Raw genomic sequence first — 20,757 nt, forward strand, 5'->3', positions numbered from 1 at the left:
ATGGTGAAAGTCAATGAGCCCTTATGCATGTCATGCGAGAGATTGAGTGTTCCAGCCTGCATGCTATCCTGTGTCAGACATGTCCCTGACAGTTGCAGCATTAACGAATAGAACCATACAACACCCCCTCTCCTCCCCACTGCCAACCATCTCAGGATGCTAAGGCAGGCAAAACACCCGCTGCGTTCAATGTGCATCTGTGTTAATCCTCTAAACCCCCCCCCCCCCCTCCGCGCGCACACACACCCCCCCCCTCTTACACTGCACCAAACACCCGCGGTATAATGAGATGTTCTCACCGTCACTCTCTTGTACTTTTGCTGACTTTTGAGTTTTAAAAAAAACGTGATCAGGCCTTTAATTTGCATCAGTGTCTGCACCGTGCGGCGCAGAGAGAGAAAGTGAGAGAGAGAGAGAGAAAGAGAGCGAGAGAAGAATCCGCAGGACAACAGCAGAGCACACAGCTGGCTCACAGTTCCACCTAGTTTATTCTGTTTATTTTTCCTGCGTATAGTTTGGGATTCCTGTTCACTGCAGAAATGGTAAGTTTGAAGTGCGTTTTACAGTGCCGGTGCTCGCTTCAGTAACAGCTTGTCTGCAGCAGCGATGTGTAACCTTGAGAGAGCTACAGCAGAGCTATTCGAGCTGGCAGATTTCTGACCCAGCTTTAGCGGGGTTGCTACCGATCCCATTAACATTTGATCCGTGCTAACTTGCTTCTCCTACACACACCGACACATGCTGACACACGCACACACACACGCACACACACACAGATCACTTTACACCCTTTGCGTCCTGTGTCCTTCTGTAATTTGGTTTCAAATGATAAATATTAATGCCTTGCTTGTTTTCTTGGAAAATGATCCAATTAAGCTGTCGGCTCAGCTCAATGGGTATCGCTCTCATCTCTGGGCTGTAAGGTCAGTGGTTCAAGTCCCCCCAACATCGGGGCTCCAGCTTATTATGGAGGTTGACAGCCCAGTGTGGTAGTGGGTGGGTGGGGGGGGGGGAGTGCGGCACTGTTAGAGGTTCTGCCTGAGCGCTTACAATAATATCATCAATTGATACAGCGCCTTTGATAGGAACATAGGAACAGGAGGAGGCCATTCAGCCCCTCAAGCCTATTCCGCCATTCTATTAGATCATGGTTGATCTGTACCTCAACTCCAATTTCACATCTGCACTCGCTGTAAAAGTGTAGTGACTGTATTTTGTAGGCGAATGTGGCATACAATTTGTGCACAGCAGTGTCCCACAAACATGCATGGAGTGAGTGAGTGAATGACCTATTTTATCTGGGGTATTCTTGAGCAGGAAAACAGGAAAAACTCCCTCCTCTTTTCCAGTGTGCCATCCGAGGGGGCAGACAGGACCTCGGTTTATCTTCTCATCGGAATGAGGGCACCTCCTCCAGGGATAAATGGTTCCTCGGTGTTATTTAGAACAAGAATGATGTTGTGGTCAAAGTTTCTCCCTCTGTCACATGAGCCCAAACATAGATTTATGGGTCACTCAAAGTGTGAGACATCGCCGGCTGAATTTGGTTACCGAATAGTCACTACACTTAAAGTCAGCCACTCCACCCCACTTACCTCCTTCCCACAGAACATATTTTTCTATATAGAATAATAAATAGCTGGTAAATCGCATTCAGGCAGTAATTTAATGTAAAATTGTGGTGGGGTTTAGGATGTGCATCGGGGACTGATTCAGTTACAAGCCAGTAACTCAGTTATTCTCAAAGGAACACATCAAATACTTCCATTTGCAGTTGACATTTGATGGAGCGTTACACAATCTTCTCCGGGATGTAGCAGAACAAGCCGGACCGGTGGGTCTAAAGACAGGATGAATTTTAAGATCGCGCAGAAAAATACGGTCCTAATTTTGCTGCCGTTTGTTCCTGTTCAAGAACTGCGGAAAACAAGCCTCTCGAAATGACGATGGAATTTAAGAATTTCGCACGATTTTAAATTTCGGGACAAAATGGGCTCATTAAGATTCTATGATTCTACAGCGGGGGAGTGGGACTAGTTGGATAGCTCTTTCAAAGAGCTGGTACAGGCGCGCACGATGGGCGGAATGGCCTCCTTCTGTGCTGTAAGATGCTATGATTCTAGGATTTTCCCCCGAGGGCAACCGAGAAGGAAAAGCCTCTAGTTATTTTTCGTTCCTTAGGTGGTTCTGAGGAGGTCTTCGAGTCCATCGCAGGACAACTCTCTCCTGATCTTTTTCATGCCTCTGTTCATCAGCCTCGTCGCCACCGTCATCGGGATCAAACAAAAGGTTCAAGTTTCAGGTAAGAGAGATGGCTTAGCGCCTTGGGACATCCTCCCGACATGAAAGGCGTTAAACAAGCTGAATTGATTCCCAGCGGCAATATCCGCTCTGATCAGAAAGTCACCAAACTATGCCCTAACGATCAAGTTCATAGGAACATAGGAATAGGCCATTCAGCCCCTAGAGCTTGTTCCGCCATTCTATAATGGATCATGGCTGATCTGTACTTCAACTCTAATTACCTGCCTTTGCTCCATATCCTTTGATATCTCAGGCGCTTAGTTTATACCTTAAGCTGAGCCATTTCTTAGCTCAGGTTATAAGCCTGGCTCAGTTGGTAGCACTCTTGCCTCTAAGACAGAAGGGAGCACTGTATTATCGGAGGTGCCATCCTTTGGATGAGATGTTAAACCTAGGTAATGTCTGTCTTGTTTGTTCAGGTGGATGCTAAAGATCCCATGGCACTAGTTGAAAAGAGAAATTAGCCCCTGGTGTCCTGGCTAACTCTCCCCCAATTAAATTGGACCATTCAATTCATGGCTCTTTGTAGGTCATTGCTATGTGCAAAATGATTGCTGCATTTGCTCACAGAATTACTTTGAAACTTTTTATGATAATAATCCTTGCATTGATATAGTGCCTTTGACATAAAGGGATCATCTCAAAGCGCTATAGAGGATGTACTGTAAAGTGTAGTGACTGTGTATTATGCAAGAGAACTAATGAGATATTACAACCACCACATCGAAGGCAAGTTCTTACGTTCGTTTCACCCACAAATTATATGGTCACTACACTTTACAGTATACCCTGCGAAGTGCTTTGAGATGTCTCATGACTTGGTAAGGCACTATATCAAATGCAAGGATTATTATTATTATTATTATATTATATGTCTGTCGTGCGTTCGCCAAATGTAGGAGATGAGAGCGGGGCAGTGGTGGTGCAGACCGCCCCAGGGGAAGTGCTGACCCATCGAGGAGCATCCATCGTGTTGCCCTGTAGATACAACGAGCAGCCAGGTCACCAGGAGCCAGACCAGATCAGGATCAAGTGGACTAAGGTGGACCATTCCTTGCAGAGCTCGGATGTGTTCCTCAGCCTGGGCGAAGTGCGCCACAGCTTCGGAGTCTACAAGGACCGTGTGTTCCTGCAGGGAGATGGACAGGGGGATGCCTCGCTAGTCCTGGAGCACGTGACACTCCAGGATTACGGCAAATATGAATGCGAAGTGGTCAATGAGCTGGAAGATGACACTGGGATAGTTAAACTCAACCTGGAAGGTACCTACTCTTTTTTGGGGGTGGGGCGGTGGTGGGGGGGGTGGTTGGGGGGTGTTGGCCGGGATCAAAATTTCACCTAGGCTTAACCCCGATGTGGAAGCTTTTCAAATTCAGTCTTAGTTATAAAAATGGTCTCACATGCTAAGATTGGGTAGAATTTGTAGACTCTTTGTGGGACACTGCTGTGTGCAATTGGATGCCGCGTTTCGTCCAAAAAACATACAGTCAATTCACTTTACTGTATATTCTGTGAAGCGCTTTGAGACGTCTTAACGATGTGGTAGGGCCATACGTCAAATGCCAGGATTATCAGTATTATTATTATTACTAATTTCTACGTTTCACTCGCCAGCATTGGCGTTGCCATGGTCTCTGCTTAAGCTTCAAGTCGGGACAATGACAAATGGCCTCGGTGTCCCTGGGCTGGGAAAGGGAAAGAGAGGTGGGGAAACGAGGGAGGGTTTCTGTTCCTGTTGCCAACCCAGTGACTGCTGTCACTGATGGTGAAGTGGCGAGCGTGGGGAGAACGGGTGAGGACAGGACTAGGATCAGCACCTCAATGGCGGACAGCTCCTAATGCCTCAACGCCCGCACAGAGCCGCTCGCAAGAGAGCCGAGATGCCCAGGAGGCTGCAGTTTACCAACAGTGTAATTTTTGCCATCAATAGGAGTGGTGTTTCCTTACCAGTCGCGGCTGGGACGGTACAAGTTAAACTTTTACGAGGCGGAACGTGCCTGCCGGGAGCAGGATGGGGTGTTGGCCTCCTACGAGCAGGTGCACAGAGCCTGGGGGGACGGGCTGGACTGGTGTAACGCGGGCTGGCTGGAGGACGGATCCGTGCAGTACCCCATCGCCAGCCCCCGCAGGAGGTGCAGCGGCTCCGACCGGACAGTGGGCATCAGCAACTACGGCTACCGGCACAAGGAAGACGAGCGATACGACGCCTTCTGCTTCACCTCCAACCTGCAAGGTGAGGGAGCTGCCGTTTGGCGCCTCGGGACGTCCTCCCGACGCGAAGGGCGCTATGCAAATGTGATTCGTCGTTTGTTATTATTTAGCGCTTCTCGGTCGGTAGCACTCTCGCCTCTGGGCCAGAAGGTCGTAGGGGTTAAGCCCCCCAGGTCAGGACTTGAGCTCACCATCTAGGGCGCTTTTGGCTGCATAAGCAATATTTTCGTGTTACTCTTCCAGAAACGTGACCATAAGAATTAGGGGTTATGGAGGGAGAGGATGAGGTGCACGAAATGCACCCCTGGGTCGTGTATGGACCACCCTGGTCTGGACTAATGCCGTAATGCAGCAATGGAGTGGGGGTGGGGGGCTGGGGGAGAATGCTGCATTGTCAGAGATGACGTCTTTCGGATTTTGAGGCGTTAAACTCTGGTTGCGTCTGTCTGTTTGGTCGTTCGTTACAGATCCCCTAATGTGATGCATGTGGGCTGGGGCTCTTTATCTCCTCGTTACAGAATATTTTGACTTTAATATAAATGCAGAGGAACAGAACATTCTCGTGGGCGTAAAAGAGACTCCCCACGGACTCGGCACAATTACCGGCTTCCACCTAATGGGTGTTTCTTTCCTTATTACTTCAACAATTGTGTACACCATTTATAGCTGGTAGGGGCTATTTACAGATCTGCATATCAAAGATCACAAGAGGCGTTCAAATGAAGAAGTCCATTTGTGCTCATCCTCACAGAAAACCCACTCCACCATCCTCCCATTACAGAATCGAGCTATTTCTTGAATCCCAGCCTCAAACCACCTGACCCCCTTATAGCTGTAAATTATCCCAGGTCCTAAACTTGCCGTTTGCACCCGACTCTGACCCTTCTTGTCCGAATGCCTTGGTGTATATCTGAAAGTGTTGTTACTTGTGTCTCAGCCTGGCTCAGTTGGTAGAACTTTCACCTCTGGGGGTTGGAAGGTTGTAAATTGGAGTTAAGGTACAGATCAGCCATGATTTAATAGAGTGGTGGAACAGGCTCGGAGGGCTGAATGGCCTGCTCCTGTTCCTATGAGTTGAGCTCACAGTCTTTGCAGATACTCCAATGGCGGAGCAATGAATTGCATCTCCCTGTATCTGGCCAACAATGCCCCAGGTAAAATCAATCATTCACTTCATGGGTGTTTGTGGGACGTTGCTTTGTCCAAGTTGGTCAGTTGCCCAATGTTAAGCCCTTTGAGACGGCTCGAGGACATAGTTGTTTGTTTGTTTGTTTACTTGTCCCTGGCATTGTGGGGCGAGCGGGCGGAGAGGGAATAATAATCTTGAGTTGTTCCTTCTTGTTTTGAAACAAAGGAAACGTTTACTTCCGGAAGATGTACAGGAAGCTGAACTACGCGGAAGCCATGCGCGCGTGTGAGCGGAGCGGGGGAGCGATCGCCAAGGTGGGCCAGCTGTACGCAGCCTGGAAGATCAATTTACTGGATCGCTGTGACGCGGGTTGGTTGGAGGACGGCAGCGTCCGTTACCCCATCGTCAACCCCAGAGCCAAGTGCGGGGGTCCAGATCCCGGGGTCCGCAGCTATGGATTCCCCGACAAGAAACGCGCCTTGTATGGGGCGTACTGTTATAAGCAGTAGCAGCAATGATGAGCAGCAGAACCTTAAGTAATCCAGGGAGGCATCTCCAACCGTGCTTATTGTCAAGATCCTCACGCTCGTTTTCAAATCCCTTTCATGCCCTGGCACCTCCCTAGCGCTCTGACCTGCTTAACCCCCGACCCATGGCTCAACTGGCACCAGCCTCCTGCATGTCCCTTGTGTCCTCCCTTCCACCATCGGTGGCCGCACTTTCAGCCATTATGCCCCGAAACTCTGGAGTGCCTCCGCTTTGCCCCCTCCTTCCACATCTTCAGAGCGCGCCTGAAGACCTTCCTCTTCGACCGTGCCTACAACAAACAAAAACCTCCCCCCGGCTCAGCGTCGTGCTCCGCCGCTCTGGGACACTACCCTGCGTGAGGGGGCGCTGTATAAATGCAAGTTGTTGTTGTAGTTGCTGTGGGAGTTTTTGAAGAGCTGTAACATTCCAGTTCCTGGTCAGAAAATTGTACGCAAAAATCCCAATTAACTTGCATATCCTGTGAAACAACGTCTGCTTTTTAAGGGTAATGTAAAGACTAGTGGAAGATGCAAATAGCGTGAATGTTAAAGTGGGGAAGGAAGGGTGGTGCAATGCACTGGCCAGTTCCAGGGTGATGTGAATTCCAACACAGACAGGCCTGTTAGTGCATTTTGTAACAAACCCAGACAGAGGGGAATTAAAAAAAAAGGCTTTATTTCTGTCTGCAGAAAGACTGAGGTTAATTTTATTGACGTTATTACAAGCTGCAGTATGTTATGCAATACAGTGTGAAACTTCTCGTCAAGAAACCCGTCTTGTCATTTCTTTTGCAGTAGTTTTCCTAATTTCCCGCAGTATTCTCCCGCGCCGTCAAAGTGGCGCTTGCGATGTCACTCATTGTCTCCCGACATCCCGTTCCCCCCAATCAGCTCATTGACTGCGTTCACTTTTTAATTCCGTAAAAAATATTTGCCACTACTGAAGCAATAAGAGACGTCAACAGCCAACAGTCACTGAATCACTGAAGACCGAGCAAGCTGAAAATGGGTTGCGGAAATCTTAGACACATTGACAACAACGTGTTCACTCCCTCTCTCTCACCCTCCACCCCCCACCCCATCCACCACCACCTCTCTCTTCCCGAAAACACATTCTGATTTATCAGAAAACTTTGCCAGAAAGATCTGCAGTCTCAAAGCATCACTGTCGCCACAGTAACTGCTGTGGTTTGTGCAGTGAAGAATGCAGGGCAGTGAGGCTCACCCTTTACTGCATTTGATTTCCTTATCTGTGGATCTGTAGCTGGTGGGAACTCCAGCAGTTACCCCCAACGTACACTCTGGGGTTCCCAAGCCTTGGCTCTTGCCAACCTGTGCCTAAAATGTTCCAGAATCAGGTAAGGAGGAGGTGGAGAGAACCGTCTCAAGACCCTCCTCTTCGTCAGCATTTTCGGTCTTACCCTTACCTTCCTGCCACCCATCTTGATCCCAATCCCCAGCTCAGATCCAAATCCCTGACTGTCCAGCGCCTTGGGACATCCTCACGATGTGAAAAGTGCTGTACAAATGTGATTTGTTGTTGTTGTTGATGGGAGATCACCCCAACCGCAGCCAGTACTCGGACAACTATGGTAGTAAAATATGAATTAAGGGATAAAGTAACTTTTCACCAAAGGATGTTCATTAATTCCCCTTTTCAGCCTGGCTACAAAAACAAATCATAAAAGGAATTGACGTGACCCCAGAACATTGCCCGAGCCAGCTTTGGATTTCGGCTTTGGATTTCTACCGAGATGGGAATTAAATTTGTTTTTAAGTCTCTGTTTTTTAAATCTCACGCAGTGGGTGATCTATGTATCTGTCAAATTTTCTCTTTCTCTCTCGCATAAAACGCTGAAGATTCAGGCAAGAGAGAGCGAGAGAGAGGGAAAGAGAGAGAATTCAGACATGACAGAATTCCCCCGCTGCTTAATTAAAACCCTCGGCAGGTGAAATATTACTGTTGTTCTGTCAGCACACTCTTGGTTTGCACGATGCTCTGTTGCCAGAACTGTCTGGTAAAATCAGGGGATGTCAATTTCCCAGGCGCCATCTGCCCTCTGTCCTGAAAGGAATATTGTTCTCATCAACGTGAAGAGAGCCATTGGTGCCACTTCCAACCCATTGCAAAGCTTCTCAACCACATCCCCCAACATCAGTTTCGCTCACAAAATACACAGTAAATCCTGTGAAGTACTTTGGGACGTTCAACGATGTGATAAGGCTGTATCAAATGCAAGCATTATTATTATTAATTATTATCCCTCCCGACGAATTCCAGCCTCAAAAGAGCGCCCCCCCTTGTGGCAACAGTGGGATATTTACACACCTGTCCCCACGTTGACGAGAAGACAATTTTTTATAGAACTTCCATTTGACTGAGAACCTTATCATTTCAAAATGACTCGAAAGCACTTCATGCTTTTAATTGCTGTCCAGTGGATTGACGGTGTATTTTGTTGGCAAGCATGCCAGTAATTTGGTACACACACAGCAAGGTACTGCAAAAGGCCATTAAATTAATTATGGGAGAGAAGGAGGGGAGGAAGTTGTTGGCCAGGACACTGGGAGAAATTCCCTTTTCCTCCTTTTTAACAATGCCATGGGATCTTTAATGTCCACCTGAGGATAGTTGGACCTCAGTTTAATGTTTGATTGGCATCTATGCCAGTGGAATGCTCCCCTTGAACTGAGCCACAGTGTCAGTGTAGACTGTGAGTCAAGTCCTTACCTGGGGCTGGAATCAGCAGCCTTCTGACTCTATCCAGTAATGGTTAAATCAGAGTTTTGAGGAATCAAATGCTCCATAGACCACAATGGTTCCTTTGCTGTGGCAGAGGCCAGGATGAGGGAAGGAGAGTGGGCAGTGTGTGTGTGTGTGTGTGTGTGTGTAAAGACAGTGGAATAATCCATTAATGGGCAGGTTCTAAACTCACTCCTGGAGAACGACCACTTGGGCAAGTTATTAGAGGAGATTTATATGGACCTAGTACAGATTCCAAGATGCACTACAGTGGAGCAAAGAGTGGGGTGGCGGGGGCGGAAAATGAGAGAGGGAGGAGGAGGAGAACAAGAGTAATGAACTGTCTCACAGATGACTAGGAATATAAACTGCAGACGTATTCAGTTGGAGTAGGGGCCTGGCTGCTGAACGCACAGAATTGATAAGGGCAACAATGGTAGAGAAGGCAAATCACTTTGATATGTTTCAATCCAGCCCATAATTTGAAAAATCTGTTATACATTATTCAGAATGTAACCAATGAATCACATCAGCGACTGGAACGAAGGAGGAATACTAAGATCTAGAAGCTTCCGAAGAAAAACGACCGGCTCCGCTTGATAGTGAGAGCAACATCCCATTCCAGAATTCCTGAATTTTTTTTAAACGGATTTATGTTTTCAATTACAGTTTGAATGCCAACACTTGATTAGCTGAAAAGGTATTCTTCAATGGATTCGGTTAATGTATTCTAATCTATGTGCATACATTTGCAGACCTCCACAAGATTGGGTGCTGCGTCCACATATCATCATTATTAAAGAGGAAAAAATGTGGTCAGATTCATGCAGGGAGCAAACTGGGAGCATTCAGAAATGAGGAGGTCATTGACGGTCTTTTCATGCCACTTCTCTTCTCTCAAGGTATCCACCTGGCTCAGTTGGTAGCACTCTCGCCTCTAAGATAGATTACAGATCTAAACCTCACCTCAGGAACTTGCCCTCACATAGTCTCGGCTGTGGGTGGTGGTGGGGGGCAGCTCTGTATTGTCGGAGGTACTGCCCTTCGGATGAGACATCAAAATATCTGCCTGTTTTAGATGGATGTTGAAGATCCTGTGGCACTATTTGAAAAGAGAAGTAGTTTCTCTTTCCCAATGACCCCAGTCAACAATCACCCAGATTTCACGTCACAAGTGTTTGTAAAACTTGCTGAACCCAATCTCTGGAGCTCTCGACAGTTAGAACTCAGAGTACAATCTCACAGATTTTTTTTTTGGGGGGGGGAGTTGCCTGGGGGGGGGGGGAGGGGGGAGGAGAAGGAACTGGCATCCTTATTAATCCCAGGGAATCTTAATTGGAACAGAAGCGAATAGCAAGGAGTCACCTTTAAAAAATTATTTTATTTTGACTGAAATTCGGTACGTAAAAACACGAGAGAGAGAGAGAGAGAGAGAGAGGGAAAAAAAGGATTTCAAGAATGCAAATTATTCACAGCACATCGACAAGCACAGAAACACCTGGAAGCATTAACACTGCACCCAATAGCACTACAGAAAGAACAGAAATCAGTCCACACACAGACTCGTCCCAGCTAGGCACAATCCTTTAACTGGCCCTTCCTTCCTCTGACATCCCAAACGGATGATCGGAAGCTTGAGCCAAACCACATACAAGCTATACAGGGAATCTGGTTCATATAGAGTTACAGCCTACAGGAAGCCTGTTCACATAACAAATGTAATTCCTGTATTGGAGGTGATGAGAATTGCAACCCCCCAACCCCTAACCCTCCCCCAAAGGTGTCGTTGAATATCCCCATCAATAAAAAGTGAAACTACTCATTTTGCCAGATAAACCTTGCGCGAGTTATTATTGTACCTGGGGAGATATGACACCGCAGGATTCAAAGGATGGAGGGGGCAGGGGGAAGGGAGGGAGTGGGTGGGGTGAGGGGGGGGGGGCTGGGAAGGGGAGTGGGGTGGGGGAGTGTAGCTGCCTTTTTCTTCTAATATCTATTAATCTTCCATTAGTCTTGCTGATAAGAGAAACTGTAACGCAAGCGATGCCTGGGAGTTGATCAATATCTGGGCTTGCGACTGGGCTAATCTGCGTTGGCTGAATGCACCCGACTGCTGACAAGCACAAGGTGACTTTGACCTGTGCTGAAGGACAATTGAAAGCAACACAGCATCAGGTCAGAATTACAGACTTCATTATAACGTGGTTTTACTCTTAGGCCAATACTGCGGTCAGTTTACAGACACAAACAGCCATGAAACGAATACGTTATTTTACCTGGGGGACGGTTGGCCAGGACACCGAGGAAACTCCCTTCTTTTTTCGATTAGCACCGTGAGATCTTTAGCATCCATCCGAACAGGGTCCTCGATTTAGCGTTCACCTCCAACAACGCAGTGCTCACCCCCCCAACCCCCAAACTGCACTGGAGAGTCAGCCTGGATTATATCACACGGGGCTTGAACCCACTGACTTCTGACTCGGAGGCAAGACTGCTACCGACTGAGCCAGGCTGACACCCCGAATTCACCTTCAATTCAACTGTTCCTTTAATCTTCCCAATTATTTGCGGGTGGGGGCAAACTTATTTTTTTTTAAAAAAATCTCTAAATATTAATATTCAGTGGACTTGGCTTCGTTGTAATTTAACAGTGTCATTTCATTCCAAGGGAAATATTAAAAATTAAAAACCCGAGTGAAATGGAATCTCAATTAAATTATATAGATTGGAGAGTGTTTATTCTTACTCCATTACATATAACTGTCAGCCCTCAGTTCCATGGTGGGTGGTTCATGTAATGTATTAAACACAATACAGATTAGCGAGGCAGACTCCTGATTCAGAATAAAGAGCCACTGAGGATTTATCATGAGCTATTATTTTCTTCTCTCTCTTCATTTTTTCAACGTATGTAATTGTAACAGTGAGCGGCAATACTGCTCAATGCCTTGTGTCACTTGCCTTGACATAATGATAATCCTTGCGTTTGATAGAGCCGTTTATCATGTTGTCGAGACATTTCAAAGCACTTCCCAGAATATACTGTAAAGTGGGCGAAACACGGCAGCCAATTGAACACAGCAGTGTCCCACAAACAGTCGCAGATTGAGTGACCAAATTATTAAAAACCAATGGGAGGGGGAGGATTAATACCCCCGGAAAACGAACCGGTAAACAGAGGTGCGTGGAGTAAGGAAACTTGCCTAAGGTTTCGTCCTGCCCTGGAATCGAACCCGGGTCCTCTCGCTTCCATGAACTGACTGACACTGCTCATGTACATTGTCGGTTTTAATGAAGCCGGTGCCTCGTGTGAATGATTCTATGTCTACAGATGTTACCCCAGTTGCCTTGCGCAGTCAGGCGCTATAAATCCTACCAGAAAGCCCCACGTGTTTCTCTACTGTTGTCACTCCAGCTCCCTCCTGCTGTTACATCCATTACAAACGAGAAAAATAGTTTTATGCACTTTCATTTTTAAAAGGGTAATAATTCTTTCGTTAGGGTCCCAGTTTTCCCTCTTTAACGGGGAAGGTCCATGCTATTAATGTCACCCAGAAAAGGGCTCCAGGCAGTCAAATTGTAAAGGGCGACGGGTTGTGGAGTGACTTGGCTGGAAAAGATCTGGGAGAACTTCCAAACCATCGCACCCCCCAACCGATATGCCCAATGCCCTCCCAGCCCACACACACACATCACAAGCGAAGGTATTATTACAACAACATCCCACAAAGTCTACAGCAGCAGCTGTGGGGCACAGATGCTCCTCAGTGCCTGATGTCTCAGTGCCAAACTGTCTAAAGCTGCCAAAACCTCTGAGTTTCAGGGGGATGTGAACGTCAAGGCCACCAATGATGGCATCTTTCCAACGACCGCAGAGAGGATTTGCTGTGCATTTTAGTAAAATGCCCCCCTCCCTCTCTCACTCTTTGTTCCCCCTCTATGAGCTGAATTAGGCTGTGAAAGCAGACAGACCCCATTAAAGTGGAAGAGATACGCTGGCATCCAGCCCCGAATGAATGGCCGCTATTCGAATATGGGTTTTTGTGGAGTTTCATCCCATTTAAAATGAGGAACTTTTAGTCAGCTGACTGAGGTTGGAACAAAAGTCAGAATGGTTTCGGAGGTCGAAAAAGGTATTGGAGTGCAACATCTCACTTTGACCTCAAGAGATCCAATTCTAACTTCGTATTCGGTCAGTCAGTCGCTGAACAAATGCACCCAACTATTGTTGGGTCTGGAAACCACACATAGCCATTCCCAAATTGTGCGTCAGGCACTAAGCTACTCAACGTAGATTTATCACACTGTTAAAAGTTGTACTGGAGTTATTAATAAGCGCAAAAGGGGAAATTTGTTACACGGCTGAATAGAAAATTGCACTTAGCTTAACCCACGGAATATCATGTTAAAGGCTCACAGACAACACAGGCACCTCTGCTCCCCCCCCCCCTCTAACCATAATCGGTGATGAACTTGGACCTTTGCTTTTTTAATGGTTAAAAAAAAAGCGTCGATGATTCGATTCTCGGGATGATCGCTTTCATCGATGACCTGACCGCACAGGGCGGTTGAAATTAGTTCCAAACCCGCTAATTTCTTTGTGTGTGTTTTTTTTTCTTCAAAGAGGAAATATTTCGATGCAATTCGCAGCAACTAAAATATAATAATAATAATTAAAAAAAAACAAGACTCGAGGTCCTTGACGGTGTTTTTTTTTTCCAGATCGAATGTCTCCGGATTTGCCCGCGGTGTCTCCTGTGACAGGGCAGGACCTCCTGCGCTCAGTAGTAATGCCTCACATCCATCAGATGCTGAGCCTGGTTCTTCCTGTGTTTCCGCTTTTCTTTCCTGCTGGATTTGTGTGGGTGTCGTCGGGACCTGCGACCACCACTGGAGGCTAGAGAGAAAGAGACAGAGAGAGAGAGAGACACACACACACACAGCTAGAGCAGACCAGAACTAAGTATAATAATAATAATCTGTGTTTGATATAGCGCCTTATCACTACATTGAATCACATTCGGATTCCCCTTCCCCTTACACAAGGCCTAATGGAAATCTCTCCCCCAAACGTCTGTAGATGTTGGAGCAATTAAAATTTTCAACGCTGTGGTCGACAGATTTTTGTTAGGTCGGGGTAGCAAGGGATACAGAGCGAAGGAGGGTAAACGGAGTTGAGGTACAGATCAGCGATGATCTAATGGAATGGCCGAATGGCCTACTCCTCTTCCTATGACTTCATTGAGACGTCTCAAAGCGCTCAAGAACACGTATGACGCAACCTACTAGGGGAGAGGCAGGACTCACGGTTTAAGCAGAGGATTTTGGGCTTGTCCCATTTGCCATTGGAACGGCACTTGATGGTAGGGATGTGCCGCTGGATGAAGCTGTCCTCACACTGATAGCGGACCAGCGAGTGGATCTCGTAGCGAGCTTTCTTCCTGCCGATTATCACGGCATGTTCCACATTGGGGGGAAGCCCACAGAGAACTTGAGAGAGTGAGAGAAAGAGAGCAGTAGAGTTAGAGGGGACTGAGTTAAGTGATTCGCTCCAGGACGCTACCCCGCATGAAGAGCTCTATATAAATGCAAGTTGTTGTTCTTAATGGGGAATGAAATTGACACTGTTTCGTTAATAATAATAATAATCCTTGCATTTGATATAGCACCTTATCACGTCTCAAAGCGCTTCAGAGAATATACTGTAAAGTGATTGACTGTATACTTTGTGGACGAAACTCTGCAGCCAATTGCGCACAGCAGCGTCCCACAAACAGTCGTGGATTGAGTGACCAAATTAACACCAAGTTAACACTGAATGGTGTTGATTCTGAGATGAGGAATGTGTTGTGAATCACATTAACCTGACACCAATTCTTCGCCTATAACTGAACATTTTTTTTTTACATTTTGATATTCCGTCGTGTTTTTCCAATACTGCTGGGATCTCATTCGAGATGTCCACGGACATAACTAGGACACTTATTTTTGGACACTTCGCTATGGGTTTGAGCGCTGGGGCTAGTGAGGGACCTCGAGGAGAAAGCAAGTTTCTGAGCAGGGCTGAGAGAGATTCACTTGTTCTCTTAATACATGGCTCCATCTTATGTGTGAGCGGTCAATGATATACATGGAACTACAGGGTGTCCACAAAGTCCTCTTACCCCCTATCACAGTAATAATAAATGACTATAATCCTTGCATTCGATATAGCGCCCAATCACGTCTTCAAGTCGACAAAGCGCTTCACAGAATATACTGTAAAGTGAATTGACTGTATATTTTGTGGGCGAAACAGCAATCGTAGTAGCTGAAACAAGCTGTCTGACAGAGATGCATTTCGCCTCCTTACTCCATCCATGTTACGTAAAATGTCGCACCCAACATGGCGACAGAACACTATCAGCCATGAAAATTATGGCGCTCACACACACACACACACACACACTCACACACTGATCTTCTGGACGTCTAAAATACACTTGTACTGAATACAATGACGTACTTCTATATGCAATTAGCATCATTCTTCCACATGTTCCAGTTGTTGGTCAGTGCACTGCGGTTTGGAGACTCTTAAGTGTGGTGATGGGTTTCCGCATGTGTCAGACACCCGGCTGACCCCCCAAAAAAACATGGTAACAGGACTTTGTGGACACTCTGTATTACTCGCCTCTGAGACAATTGCATTCCATTCCACTTTCGCCTCTCCCAGCCAACGGCTTCTAGAGTCAAGATGTTCCTCGTTCGCCACCGTTTCCTTACCTGTGCCTTTCTTACAGATGTAGGGCAGGTTGTAGTTACAAGGGACATCGTTCCACTTGCCGTTCTCGTGTTTAATGGTAACCACACAGTCCTCCCCGCCAGCAAAGAAACTGTCCGGCTGGTTTTCCCGCCAGTTCTCATATTGCTGGGCAAACAAAAAAAAGCATTTTGTTTCATAAAGAAAAAGAAAGGACGTGAGATTTATTTGAAAATTGCTGTCAGGTTGTAGCATTTCCTTCCCCCACCCCACCCCCATTCCTGTTACAGGAGCCACAGGGATAAACAGCACATACAACCAGCAAATAATTGTATGCTGTATTACAGTATATAGTTCCTTACACTCACCAAGGGAGTGGAATCTGTCCATTGGAAATCTTCCTCAATTGTCCGGTCATTCAAACCAATCCAAGTGTACTCTCGTCCCATGCCTGGAAGAGAGATACAGAGAAAGAGAGAGAGAGGGCGGGGGTGGTGGGGGGGGAGGAAGAGGGAGATCATTGGTGATGGACGTTAACGCACATTTGTTTGTGCTAATAATTTATTGGAATAATAAATAATAATTGTGATAATAGACAATAATAACAATAATAATGACAGTGAAAATACGAGTTGGGACTCACTGTTTAGGAACTCCATCTCCTGGGACGAGTGGATGCTGACCAGATGTGCTCCATGTCCTCGGCAATCCTTCTCTGCGTTTTCCCACAGGCGCCTGTGTGAGAAGTACCGGTAACAGTGACCCTGGAACTTGTCCCAGTTGTGGTCACATCCCTCTGTGTCTGTAAGGTAAAGGCACAAGGTACACATGAGGCTCCGACTGAATTGGTAAATTCAGAATAAATCCACCGAAACACTATTTCAGTGCGCGAACAGTGAACCTGTGGAACAGGCTCCCTAGGGAGACGGTTGAAGCAGGAAATGTTCCTTCAAACACAGATTAGATAGTTTTCTTTTAGGAAATAACATTATGGGATATAGCACATAGGGAGTTCGGGACATCCCTGCATGTGACCGCCAGGAAGGTGAAGGAGAATTAGATGGACCTTGGTCTTTTGTTTTTTGGCTGGCATTTCTTATGTTCTTCTAAAACTTATGTGAGTTTTACTGTGTGTATATATAATATACCATATACGTATGTGTATTTGTGTGTGTTTGTATATCTGTGTGCGTGTGTATGTGGGACAGGATGTCTACATATGTCTGTATATGTAAGTGTGTGTATGTCTGCGTGTATACGCATGTATATTTTGTCTGTATGTGTAATGTGTGTGTATGTCTGTGCATTCAGGTGACAGGAAGCATTGACCTTTCAAAGAACACTTGCAGTAATGGGTTCTGAGACGAGGAGAGTTTTTTTCCATGTTTCCTGAAATCCTGTTAGCATTGCAACCCCTGGAGGCACCTTTACAGCGCAGCAGTTTAGAGGTTAGACAGCAATCCTGGCCAATCTGCACAACTCTCCTGAGTAACAGCCTCCAAGCAAGTCGGTGTACTATACTGCTTGTTCTCGGTTTCCTTAGTCACACAGAGCGGCAGGTTGGAGATGTTTGTATCCATACGTAACACCTTATAATAATAATCCTTACATTTGATACAGCGCCTTATCACGTCGTCGAGACGTCTCAAAGCATTTCACAGAATATACTGTAAAGTAAATTGACTGCGTGTGTCCCACAAACGGTCGTGGATGAATGACCAAATTATTTGTTTATCGATTTGTTGGTTTCTTTTTTTTGGAGGGGTTATTAGCCCCGGAAAAGCGATCTGCCAAGTGTGGAGTAAAGAAACTTGCCCAAGGTTTCGCCCCGCCTGCCCGGGAATCGAACCCGGGTCCTCTCGCCTGCGCGGCGAGCGCGCTAACCACTACACTACAGGACTGCATCTTCTCCCCCATTGAAAAGAGATCTTTGCTTTGTTGCGAGGCATTGCTGGAGCTCTACGTTGCGCAGTGTTTAATATGCACAACTCTCCTCACTCCACACGCCTCCTTCTATGCAATCAGACTCCTCGTCCCTGCAGCTAGCCTCGCCTCAGCCATTCAAAGCTGCTCAGTCAAGGTTTACATTCCTTGATCAAAGTTTTATTTCTAGGTGTTATTTAATAATTTCCAGGACCTTGCCTTCTCTTCCCAGCCTCCCTCACACAGTAAACTCTCTACTGAGAGATATCCACCACACATATATATATATATTATATTATATTTATATATGGGTGTGTATTTCTGTGTTACGTGTTTGTACATGTGTATGCATGTCAATATGTCTGTATGTATATGTAATGAGTGAGTCAAAGGAGCAAACCCAGTCACTCTCACCGCTTTGGATGCAAAAAGAGAGAGAGACCGAGGTAGAGAGTGATAGACAGATGGACAGATAGGGTGAGAGTTGGAGTAAAGGAGTGCGGGAGACAGATTGAAAGACAGTGGGAGACAGATGCATTGATTAGAGCACATGAGATAGACAGAAAGAAACGTCTGCGAGAGAAAGAGAGAGAAACTGTGCGTGAGAAAGAAAAAAAGAAGAAAGAAAGAAAAGAAAGAAAGAAAGAAAGTGTGTGAGATAGACAAAGATAGACAGGGAGCTGAAATATCTGTCGCATGGTCACAGTCTGACAACAGTAAGGATCAGTCAGCCAGTGACTTACTGTTTAGGTCTGATAGTGTCATGTTGCCCAGATTCCCTCTCTTTCTCGCTCTCTCCTCTGCCCTTTTTGCTAACGGTTACGGCTGCCAGAAGCCTAATAGGAGGTGACGGAGGGGAGCAGGGCTGCCTGCGTTCACTCATTGCACAGTGGGAGCCAGCCAGTCATGCCTATACGCTCCAGCACTCTGCACTCTCCGCGCGCGGCATGATTACAAACCTTCTCATTTGTAGCTGCTGCCTGCAGGAGCCGGGGCCAGTCATTGATCTCTGGCGCTTCATTACAGGCTGCAGCTGTGGTGCAGGGCGGTGCTCCAGCCCACATTGTGTAACCCACCAGCGAGCAAACAGGCCTGATCCCCCCCACCCCGCACCACCACCCCTCCTCCCCACCCCCCCCCACACATACACACACCCCCACCTAGCAGAAAGTCAGCCAGTCAGCGCAGGAAGAAAATTATTTGGGGAGGATAAGTTTGGCTATGGGGAGAGCGCGGAGGAGTGGGATTGATTTGGGTAGCTCTTTTCAAAGAGCCGACATAGACAGGGTGGGCTGAATGGCCTCCTTCTGCGCTGTATAATTCTATGATGGTTCTATGAAGTACACCGCACTTTCAAGATGCACCTGGGCTATGAGATGTCTTGAAGAGGTGATAAGGCGCCATATCAAATGCAAGGATTATTATCATTATTATTAGAAAAGGACTGAAGTGTGTTACATTAATAATCCTTGTATTTCATATTGCGCCTTATTGCGCCGTTCAGAAGTCTAAAAACGCTTCACAGGATTACACTGTAAAGTGGAGTGACTGTGTATTTTGTGGATGATTCCAAGCCTTGACGTGTGGGCTTGAACCCACAATCCTCTGACTCAGAGGCAAGAGTGCTACCACTGAGCCAAGCTAACACACCATTATAAGGCGGTCAGCAGTTTCCTTCCCCCTGCTTGGTTTGCTCTACAGTTAAGAATCGCTCAGTGACAGGGCAGTCGTTAGCTCCCACCCTGACATCTCTCTCACCCTCACACACTCTCGGCTCACCTTCCTCGCACAGACTCCCTGTGTAACTGGGCAGACACAGGCACGTGAAGGAGTTGATTCCGTCAACACACGTGGCTCCATTCTGGCAGGGATTGGCCTGGCACTCGTCAATGTCTGGGAAGTAAAGCAAACCATCGAAAATAACTCAGTTGGTCTCCATGTCATTGAATTCAATGACCCCTGAATTACAGACGATTCGTAATCATAAAAATAATAATAATCCTTGCATTTGATACAACGTCTTTCACGTCGGGAGGAATTCTGAAAGTGCTTCACACAAGTGACCGGGAACCTGAGTTTGTGGGTGGGTGGTGGGGGTAGGGGGTGGGGTGGGGAAGTTGACTGAACGCACAGGTGAAAGGAGAAATCTGAAGGTGAGCTCTGAAGGCAGGGAGAGGGCGAGGTAATTTCGTGATGGAGTTCCAGAAAACAGGCACGGAATTTCTGAAATTACTATTAATATTACATTAATTAATTTTCCTTTGATCTGCACCAGGTTGCTGCTCTCCCTTTGATCTGAACCAATGTGAACATTTTGACTTCCTGGCAGCCACAACTGTCCCAGGAACAAAAGGAGCCCATTTTCTGTAAGCTGCTCGCATGAAACGATTTAAAAAAAAATTGGGTTTAATAACCAGAAATAATAAGGGAACGTTTTCGTGCCTTGAATAGAGACAGATTAGGGACAGGAGTGGGGATACAAATAGAGAATCAAACCAGCTTCTTTCAATAAATGAAATATAGCGTTCCGTACATTTCATCTGCGAAACAAATAGAACAACGACGACAAAATAATTGCATTTGTATTTAGAGCCTTTCACATCAGGAGGCACTGGACAATCGAGAGTTTGCACCTTGAGCTGGTGGGGATGTGTGTGGGAGTGGGTGGGGGAGAGATGTCCCACAAACAGTCATGGATTGAATGACCAATATTTTTTTTTGGGGGGGGGGAGGCGTGAAGGGATGGGGGTTGGAATTATTAATTATTATTTGGAGGGCAGGGGGGGAAGTGACAGACTGGTGGCTCTCAGACTTTGCTCCCTCGCTTACCTATCTCGCAGTTTTCTCCAGTGAAGCCGGACACACAGACGCAGGTGTACATGGTGCTGTTAGACATGCACGATCCCTGGTGGAGGCAAGGGTTCGTCTGACAGGGATCCGTATCTGGGTCAGAAAAGAGGAGACAAAATGATTCCATTCACAGGTATCAAGAGAATAAATTGCTCCCCCCTCCCCTGCACATACCCAGCAATCCAACCACTCTGTTCACCTTGCAGTAGGTTGGAACCCGGTTGTTAGCCGATTGGTGGATCGCTTTCCAGTGGTAATAATCCCTCCGCCGCCCCCCCAAAAAAAGTGTGGTCACTCAATCCACGACGGTTTGTGGGACGCTGCTGTG

At 46.7% G+C, this 20,757-nt stretch overlaps 2 protein-coding genes across 2 annotated transcripts in view; one reads left to right on the forward strand and one right to left on the reverse strand.

Annotated features, from left to right (window-relative positions):
* Positions 1 to 243: 243 nt before the first annotated feature.
* hapln4 (hyaluronan and proteoglycan link protein 4) lies at positions 244 to 6,257 on the forward strand. Its single transcript, XM_007898799.2, has 5 exons — positions 244 to 542; positions 2,182 to 2,302; positions 3,204 to 3,566; positions 4,235 to 4,537; positions 5,870 to 6,257. The coding sequence occupies exons 1-5, from the start codon at positions 540 to 542 to the stop codon at positions 6,151 to 6,153; spliced, it is 1,074 nt and encodes a 357-aa protein (XP_007896990.2). The 5' UTR covers positions 244 to 539; the 3' UTR covers positions 6,154 to 6,257.
* A 5,856-nt stretch (positions 6,258 to 12,113) lies between these two features.
* Positions 12,114 to 20,757, reverse strand: part of ncanb (neurocan b) — a 45,157-nt gene continuing 36,513 nt past the window's right edge. The window contains 7 exon segments of the mRNA XM_007898800.2: positions 12,114 to 13,811; positions 14,222 to 14,404; positions 15,680 to 15,824; positions 16,025 to 16,107; positions 16,300 to 16,458; positions 19,359 to 19,472; positions 20,409 to 20,522. Coding sequence (XP_007896991.2) covers positions 13,696 to 13,811; positions 14,222 to 14,404; positions 15,680 to 15,824; positions 16,025 to 16,107; positions 16,300 to 16,458; positions 19,359 to 19,472; positions 20,409 to 20,522 — 914 coding nt within the window. The 3' untranslated portion in view covers positions 12,114 to 13,695.

This window comes from Callorhinchus milii, unplaced genomic scaffold (genome assembly GCF_018977255.1).
Source record: "Callorhinchus milii isolate IMCB2004 unplaced genomic scaffold, IMCB_Cmil_1.0 Scaffold21, whole genome shotgun sequence".
NCBI lineage: Eukaryota > Metazoa > Chordata > Chondrichthyes > Chimaeriformes > Callorhinchidae > Callorhinchus > Callorhinchus milii.